The sequence below is a fragment of the Zootoca vivipara genome, chromosome 4, assembly GCF_963506605.1.
Source record: "Zootoca vivipara chromosome 4, rZooViv1.1, whole genome shotgun sequence".
Lineage (NCBI taxonomy): Eukaryota > Metazoa > Chordata > Lepidosauria > Squamata > Lacertidae > Zootoca > Zootoca vivipara.
The window spans coordinates 66556439-66566324 of NC_083279.1; the positions used below are offsets into that span (position 1 = coordinate 66556439).

The 9886-nt window shown below is 38.1% G+C and overlaps 1 protein-coding gene across 1 annotated transcript; it reads left to right on the forward strand.

Annotated features, from left to right (window-relative positions):
- Positions 1–908: 908 nt before the first annotated feature.
- On the forward strand, positions 909–9796 carry SH2D1B (SH2 domain containing 1B). Its single transcript, XM_035115668.2, has 4 exons — positions 909–1161; positions 2560–2623; positions 3121–3295; positions 7825–9796. The coding sequence occupies exons 1-4, from the start codon at positions 1028–1030 to the stop codon at positions 7866–7868; spliced, it is 417 nt and encodes a 138-aa protein (XP_034971559.1). The 5' UTR covers positions 909–1027; the 3' UTR covers positions 7869–9796.
- The last annotated feature ends 90 nt before the right edge of the window (positions 9797–9886 follow it).

Genomic DNA, 9886 nt, shown 5'->3' on the forward strand with positions numbered 1-9886 from the left:
TCAAACATAAATGTTGTTCCCCACTCTAATGTTACATTTTACATTGTTCTATAATGCTTCCTGTATTCTGCCTTCACAACTTGCTTGTGAGATTGATAAAACAGGAGCATTATTGAGCTATGGGGAACTGGAACTGACAGACCACTGAGTAAAGCAGGCACCCCCAAACTGTGGCCCTCCAGATGTTTTGGCCTACAACTCCCATGATCCCTAGCTAACAGGACCAGTGGTTGGGGAAGATGGGAATTGTAGTCCAAAACATCTGGAGGGCCGAAGTTTGGGGATGCCTGGAGTAAAACCTGGATGAACAAAATCTTGAGCCTAGCATCCCAACACTGCAGGAGAAATCCTGTGCAGCAGTTTTCAGGTAATTGGATCTCCTGTGTTTTGAATATCACATGTAAGAGTTTGCTGTGGAACAGTTGTCCTTCCTTGGACCAATGTATTACAAACCAATTGCCATGTACACTATTCCAGTTGTTGGACTGGATTGTACTTGCAAGACAAAACCAATGACTCGTGTTCACTTTGCCAAAGACCCGTGTGTATATTGTGGGGGAAGGAACTGTATTCAGCCCCTTCCATTTCTGACAGATGATCATACTATTTGTTGGGTGTGCGCACACACACAAAATCTTTTTGAATAAGCATATCTTTGTGTAGCTCATAATCATCTTAATCATGCTGACAAAAGATTATAAATATATTTCAATAAATCATTCAATCTTCACTTTCCTCCCCCACAACCAACCACTAAAAAACCCAGTAAAGTTCTTTGTTTAAAGAGCTCTGCTGACGACTAATCCATTTATCAGTTTTACATTTCCTGTGCTGTTTCCTAGGTTTTGCATAGGGGAAAAAACAATCAGGTTGTTGAACTGAAAAAACACAGTTGAAAACCTTTCATAAAGCCGCTGTGCCAGTTTCAACATCTGTGCTCAACAGGTTGGCTTTAGTTTGGTAAAGAACAGCTCCTCTTTTTGATCTAAATCTTTAATAATTGATCTGGAAACATTTTTATAGGTAAATGGAACTGCAGTATTTCCACGGAACTATAACTAAAGACGACTGTGAAAAATTACTGAGCAAAACAGGGAAAAATGGGAGCTTTTTAATACGAAACAGCGAGAGTATCCCAGGAGTCTTGTGCCTTTGTGTTTTGTAAGTATTTCCCTTTTCATGTAAACTAGTTATCTTGCTTTTCTTTTGGAGAGAATAGCTTCAGTTCAGAGAAACCTAACTACACTTCAGTTATCAACGTTATGAAACTGTGTCTAACTTAAGTCAACATTATATTACATACACCAGAGATTTATTTGATTAAGTGGTTTATAGAGTTTTCTAAATAAAAGATATGTTGATATCAATGGGGCTTACACACAACTTTCTATGGATTCGGTCCAATGTTTAATTTGTTTGGAAATTTTGAGAGATAACACCTCCGATTTTAATAAATCAAATAAATTCATTTAGGCACATATAAATGTAATCCGTGTGTGTGTGTGTGCGCGCGCGCGTGCGAGCACATGGAAATAATTCTGCTTTTTATTGTAAATTGCATTTAGAGTCTGGCTCAGATCAAAGTACTATTTTGCTGTAAAATGTACATATACAGTAAAATATATATTGGCACAATTTTTGTCAGAAATCTATTTAAAATTCTTCAGATTGAGGCCATAACTCTAAATATTTGGTAAATCAATTATCTCTTTACAGATTCATAGTAAACAGTACTTATAACCCCTCCACACGCACAACTTTCACAAAAATCTTAAAATTAGCAAGTTTTTCAACAAGTAAGCTACAGATTTCATCTCTCACCCATATGGTGGTACATTATTCTCCACCATCCATTCTCCAATGTTTTTGTGGTATAGGAGCAGAGTCTTTTTAGATGTGCAGGTTCACATCCAGAGGAGTGATCTACATAAAAAAACCAGTTATCACATATGATTGATGGCAAGTGTAGTTAATATTGATCTTAAGGACTGTTGATCTCAATCAGTACAAGAAACCTCATCGTCGTAAATATTACTGGAAATCAAGTTATATTTAGAGTTTCTGCTGTATCGAACTGACGTCGTTTCCCAAACATGATTACTCTGATTTGTTAGTTGTTGTTTCTAAGTTGTAGGAAAATAACATTTGTTTGTCTCACACTGAAGACGTATCTTAACGGCTTACTGGACAAAACTAGGCAAAACTCGTGCTATCTCTGAACTCCTTATCAGAAAGCTGGAATTACTGCTACCAACCCCAGATACCGTCAGAAGAGAGTTCATGTACACACTACTTAGAGAACATCTGTTTCTTTTGAAGTGCTATACAAATTTAATTATAGCAGTGATTCCATCCTGCTCATAAGAGATAACCAGAAATATAGCAGCATGAATGGCAGTCTTCCCCAGCATAATGTGGTAGCTCACATGACCATTTCTCTCTGAATGAACTGGATAGGCTTTACAGACCTAAAGACTCTTTGACATATATGACTATTACAGTAATTTGACAAATCAGGCAATTATTTATTAATGTGTCTGTTTCCTATTTAAAAATCAGCTATGAACAGATTATCTACACTTACCGAATCTTCAGGAAACATAACGGACACTTTATGATGCAGGTAAGAAAACGACTACATCTAAAATAATGTAATAAATATGCACTTAACAGGTCCTACTAGACACATATGCCACCTTGCTTAACCTTTTTGTTTATTTAACTACTTTTAAAAATCTACAATGTTTTTGGTGGCCTTATTTTTGGGTATTCATTCATTCTAAAACTTGGTGGCCACCATGACAATCTTAATTTTCAGTGGGATGGAACTCTGCCAAGAGCACAATATATATCAGTTTCATATTCACAGTATAATAGAACTGTAGAGTTGAAAGGGACCCCAAGGGCCATCTAGTCCAACCCCCTGCAATGCAGGAAACTCAGCTAAGGCATCCATGACAGATGGCCATCAAACCACTGCTTAAAAACCACTAAGGAAGGAGAGTACTATTCTAGTTATCCATTTCAGTGAAATTAATTAATCTTCGCTCTTGTGAGGAACAGCCATTTACAAATAGTATAATCAAATGAAAATGTGGCAACAATCTACTTATTTTGCAGACTTCTGAGGGTGCTCCAAAACAGGACTTCAGAACTTTAAAGGATTTGATTGCTACTTATGAAAAACCAAATCAAGGGCTAGTAAGCAACCTGCGCTATCCAGTAACGAGACCTACAACATCCCAAAGATCTCAGACTGTCTACGTCACTAAAGGTGAAACATACTTTACTCCTGGTAAGAGACACACACATAATAATAATAATAATAATAATAATAATAGAATGACATACTACTACCGTGTTTCTCTGAAAATAAGACACCGTCTTATATTTATTTTTCCTCAAAAAACAACAACAACACTATGGCTTATTTTCAGGGGATGTCTTTTTCCCCCCCCTCCTCCTCCTGCCGTGGCAGGCATTGCTGCTGCGCCTATCACTATGTCTTATTTTCGGGGTATGGCTTATATTCCTTGAATGCTTAAAAACAGGGTAATACTATGCCGTATAACAATTCTTGTAATGCAGGAAAATTACGGGTATATATAATTTTCTCAAATTAACAAAACTAGTGAGACAACATGAGATGAAAGCCAATTAAGTTTCACTCACAGTGGACCCAATGAAATCAAGACTTTAAAGACCATTGATCGTAATGGGTCTATTCTGGGTATGGCTAACATTGAATATTACCCATGATCTGTAATGGGAAAGGTAATAAACTCTGCAGTAGAGGATTGCTTATAAATAAAATCATAGAGTTGGAAGGTACCCAAGGGTCATCTAGTCCAACCCCCTGCAATACAAGAATCTTAGCTAAAGCATCCATGACAGATGACCATCCAACCTCTGCTTAAAAACCTCCAAAGAAGGAGAGCCCACAACCTCCCAAAGGAGACTGTACTCAAACAGTGTGAACAGCCCTTACTATCAGAATGCTCTGTCTTCTTAAAAATGATAAAGCAAGCTTGGGGCGGGATGGTAGTTTAAGAGTGCACAACTAGCACTCTGGAGACCTAAACCTAAACACAAATCTCCTCTCAGCCACAATGTGCCCATGACTTGGAACGTTGGGGTAAGGGGACCATGTATCTGCTTTGAGTTTTGAGGAGGCAGAGTTGGGTTAAAATATAATAGATACATTGTTTAAAAAAATCAGAGAAAATAATATTGTATAAAATAATAATATAAGAAAACATGTATTAACAGGTATGCCCTTCATGAATTTCCTTGGAACTTTACATTAAAAGCATAGAATGGTATAGGAGGTTCTGAAAGTAGCGCTGGGACAATTAAGCCTTCTGAGTAAAAAGGGAAGTTTCAATCAAGCAGCAGATTCTAATTAATACTCACTAAAACCAAGGCCAGCAGGTACCATCTTGGAACATACAATAATCTTTATCACACACATAGGAGATCATAGCTGTCCTAAAATGGTGTCTGGTGTGAAATGCGAGTACAGAATTTAAAAACACTGGTATGTTTTTCTGAAAATTCATATGCAAAATTATGCATGTTTGCTCAATAAGTCAATGGTCTATTTAATTAAATTAAATCTATAAAATAGATCATGCCGGTAGTAAGAAAGTCCTATTTGAAGTAGTCAGCAGCTTTAAAGGTGATATAGGATGACATATCATAGGAATTATTTCAAATCTCTGTATAAAAAGTAGTATCAATCAATCAATCAATCAATCACATATACAAAAGTTTACTCTAATAAAAATCACAAAACTGACAGCTTCAGGGCCTAAGGAACTAGATTAATTAGTTACCATAGAGAAAATACAAAAGGATGCAACAACAGTGAGGCACCATATAATTCCTGGATCTGATTAATATACTTATATTCCACCTTCTCTCCAAGGAGTTCAAGGTGGTGTACATTGTTTTCCCTCTCCCCATTTTTGCTTCACAACATGATTTAGGTTAGGCTAAGAGACAGCAACTAGTCCAAGGTCACCCAATGAGCTCAATGACTGAGTGGGGGCTAAAATCTTGGTCTCCCAGGGCTTAGTCCAATACTCTAATTACTATACTGCACGGCTCTCAGCTTAACTGGTCTAATTAGCTATTCCTGCCCTTCCCGGTTTAAAAACCGAGCTCAGAGCGGCTAAAGCAAATATAAAACATTAAAATGCGACTTAAAAACAGCTTAAAAACAGCATAAAATACAACAAAAATGCAGCATCAATGTCAATAAAATTCAAAAATTCAGGGTCTTTTTTTTTGGGGGGGGGAGACCCAGTTCAGTAAACATCAAGTGATCACCAGGTCTCATTAAGTTCAGTTGGAATTCCTCCACCACCCTCATTTGAATGTGTATTGGATTTTAGCCACACAGTACCATTTTATATACATTTACTTGGAAGTAATTCTCATTGTGGTCAATGAGACTTCCAGGTAAGTTTGAACAGGACTGCAGTTCAAGGGAATCCCTCTAAAGAAGAGACTCTTGGTCTTTTTAGACATTGAAAAAAGCATTTGATAACGTTGAGTGCCCTTTTCTATTTCAAGTTTTGGAGTTTTGTTATGATTCAATATTTAGAACTGGATAGCTTTAACCAATCCCAAAGCAAAAGTAACAACAAATGAGCATATATCATCCGATTTTACTCTATCAATGAAGAAATAAATAGCAATGAATTCAATATCAGTTGTACAAATGATTCTATCTACTTTTGAGCCGCTATATTTCAATGACTGTAGTAATCAGTAAGTACGTATGCTTGTTCAGGAACTATAACATTTTCAAAATGGAAATCCTGTTTTAAATAATCTATTCTGGGATGGAAATAAAACATTTGACCAGGAGGTGTTGGGTTATTTGGACTCTACCCTTCAGAAATTTGAATATGGAATAAGAAGCCAGATGTACATTCACCAGAGTAAACATTCACTCAGGAGGTTTGTGGAATCACTAGAGCAGGCATGTCCAACAGGTAGATTGTGATCTACTGGTAGATCACTGGACGTCCGCGGTAGATCACTGGTAGATCATTGGCTCCCCCAAAGAAGCTGAACAACTGTAGCTCCCCTTAAAAAAGCTCAACATTTTACCTCCTCCCTGAAATAAACTCAACAACTTTGACCCGAACCCCCCAAAAGGGGGTAGATCACTGCCAGTTTTTAACTCCTGAGTAGATTGCAGTCTCTTGAGAGATGGCCACCCCTGCACTAGAGCAACAGGTGACTGTAGCAGGAGGAAGAAATTGGAATTGTTTTCTTCCCTTCTTTAAAGTGAGAGAGTCAACTATTTGCAGTGTGCTGGATGGATCATGTTAACGTTGTCCATCATGACTTTCCTCTGCTCCCATTACTTGAGCAATGAATTAGAAGATTTTACAATTTGAGTGATACTTTTGCTTTAATTAGGAACGAAGCTATATCACTGGCAGGGAAAGATATCTCATGTTACCTTTGCCTGCCTTGCGATTTATTTAATACTTTTACTAATACATTTGGCAAGTGGAGGGAGTAAATGCTGTGAATGTTTGAACAATTCCCCATTTGTTCCAAGTTTAGATCACAAATGCCCAGTTTAGATATTTGCATTACTTCAAATTTAAAGGGCCAAAATTGAATGAAAAAACGAAGCAACACTTGAACAGTCTAAATAAGATGTTGTTAGATTCCAACCCCACCCCACCCGTGCAACTAATGGTTAGGGATATGTAAGTTGTGGTCCAGCCTGGAGGTCTTTAGGCCAGGCATCCCCAGGCTTCGGTTCCCCAGGCTTCCAGATGTTTTGGACTACAATTCCCATCATCCCTGACCACTGGTCCTGTTAGCTAGGGATCATGGGAGTTGTGGGCCAGAACATCTGGAGGGCCGCAATTTAGGGATGCCTGCTTTAAGCAGAGGCTTGACAGGCATATGTCAAGAATGCTTTGATGGTGTTTCCTGCTTGGCAGGGGGTTGGACTGGATGGCCCTTGTGGTCTCTTCCAACTCTATGATTCTATTCTATGATTCTAAGGAACATCTGTAAGGTCAGAGGTTAACCACCCTTGGTCTAAATGGAAATACGGTATTTCCTGACTTGGTTTGGATCTAATGAACTGCAAGTGTTATTGTGCTTGAGCAACTGGGCTTTATTTCCACCTTTCCCATTGCAACTTTGTGGGAGGAATGAGCCAGAATTGGGCAAATTTTTCATGTGCTGGCAGAAATACATATTATGCTGACAATTTGTGAGCACTTTGTGTGCTTGGCAGGGGGTTGGACTGGATGGCCCTTGTGGTCTCTTCCAACTCTATGATTCTATGAAAAGCCTCGATGGACCCTTCTCAGCAAAGAGGAATTAGAAGGGAACAACTTGCAACTGGGAGAAATAAGCATTGCAGTACCTTCTCTGCTGCAGTTTCCCCCTCCTAATACTGCTTTGCAGAGAGGTAGCAAGTAGTTATTGGGATTACAGGACAGTGATAATGAAATGTGTAGTTATAGCTTCTTCACTGAGCAATATGTCTTCTTATACCATGTCATTCTGCAAATGTTCAGTTTCAGCAGGGCTATTTTTATATAGATAAAAAGAGGTGCCAGAACACAAACACCTCCCCTGTTCTCTTAGAATGGCAATGGTGCCCACCTGAGAGGTCCCAAAACTGAGTTCCAGCTGAAAAAAGCCCCGAGTTTCAGTCAGAAGTAATTATTCCAATAGAAGCCATCACATCATCTGTTTAGGTCTGCCAATAAAATATTATCTTTCTCCGCTCAGGAATTAGAGTAATAATCAAATGAGTTGCTCTTTTTCTCCCCCCAGAAAATGAAGATGCTGAGGATTATCTTGAAGTCTTACCTGAGTGACTGGCTGAGGGACCATCTCTCATTACTTGCTTCATCTCTCAACACAGACACTAGTCTTGAGTGGGTCACACTCTTGCTAATTGGATAGTCCGTTCATTTGACTGGATTTTGTTTTGATTTGTGCTCTAGATAGTACTGCCCACATGGTTATATCTTGCTTGCTTGGCTCTTGCTCCAGCAAAAAAACCAACTCTTCCTTTTGCTTTCTGTATTCATGTTACCTATACCTGCCCACTTAAGCAACCGCTTCATAGACCTGATGAAATGGAAACTATAAAAGCTGCAGTGCTTAAGGTGTTTCCATTTTAAGAGAAGCAAGTTTAATAGCATCCCCTACATGGACTCAAGTTTGAACTTGCTACATCAATGATGAAGTGGACTGTTGACCAGAAAAGCTTATTCCGTAACAATTTTTAGTTTTTAATCTTTAGTTGTTTCCTTTATGCAGCTCTTTTTGAATAGTCATGAACATAAGTGTCGGTTGATTTTATTTTTAAAAAATTTCACTTACTTATTTTGGCAATTTGCAACTACCATCAGTAGCAGTGTGTTGAACAGAGTAATGCTAAATGTATCTACTTGCAATTAAATCCGACTGAAATAATTGCAGATTAAGTTTGTTATAACCCATAGAGCTCTGCAAAAGTTACTGCTGACATCCATAACTATATATCAAATACTAAATGATAATTTGCTTCAACTGTATCAAGTTATCTTGATGAAGTAAGTCACAGCAATCTTATATATTGTTAAGGATCTTCAAATTTTCCAAGACAGTACTGTAAAGTTGTCACTGTGCATAGTTGCATCCCCAAACTGCGGCCCTCCAGATGTTTTGGCCTACAACTCCCATGATCCCTAGCTAACAGGACCAGTAGTTAGGGAAGATGGGAATTGTAGTCCAAAACATCTGGAGGGCCGAAGTTTGGGGGTGCCTGGTTCAATTATTTTTAAATCTCTCACTGTAATCTCTAGTCAGGTCAGAGGCTACTCTAATTTCCAAAGGACTTCAAGCTAAAGACTGGAAATGCCAAAACTAGTCCCCAGAAGTATAACCAGTTTTACAGCAATACACATGTACATTTAGCTGCAATTGTTTGCAGGTGGCTATTGTGTAACCTGATCTAAAAGCATAGCACTCTGGGAACTATTTTTGAAAGTCCTCCCCCCCCCCCTTACTTATACTGTATGTAGTAAAGAAAAAAGTTTGCAGAAGCTAGTGCTTTAAGGGGGCATTTTCATTCTGGAGTAAACATAGTGCAGTTTGCAAGCCAGTCTAATTTAATCACTTAATTGACTAGTTTGGGCCTAAGGGAAGTCAGTGCATTTAGAAAAACCCAGTAAATAGGACTTTCCCCTTCTATAGATAGTAAGGCTCTGTCTCTCCTTCAGAATAGCTTTAAGTTCCCAGTACCCCTGTACTAGTGAAAAGGAAAGCAGTTTATACGTAGCCAGTCCATACGTAGCCACGATTGTAAATATTACATGAAGATTTTAACATGCAACCTGTGGTCATATTAAATTCACAATTGTTTTAAGTTGGCAAAACATAAATAAAATTACTCCATACACCAATTTAAAATACATTAGGACGCTCACTATCTGAGGCTGCCAGATGTCCAAATCCATTGTTTGCTCGTACATTACAACTATATGGTGCTATGTGATTCACTTGCACACCGCAGCTTTCCTCCAATTTTTTTAGCTTGTAGGACACCTGTACTACTTTACCTGTATGAGATGGCAAGAAATAAAGCCCTGTTGCACTAATGCACAATGCATGAACACACAGCTCTTAAGTGCCACCAACTTTGATGTTGTTTTAATACCCGGCAAAGACCGTTATATTTTCCCAGGATTTTTAATAGGACCTGTTTTATCTCTACTTTTACGCTGCCTTCTTTCCATTGACTGCTTTTATGCTGCTCTCTTTTAAGTTGTGTTGTTCCGATTATTATTATTTTATTTTAAACTTAATTTTACTGGAATTTTAATTCTTAAGTCATAACTGTATATCA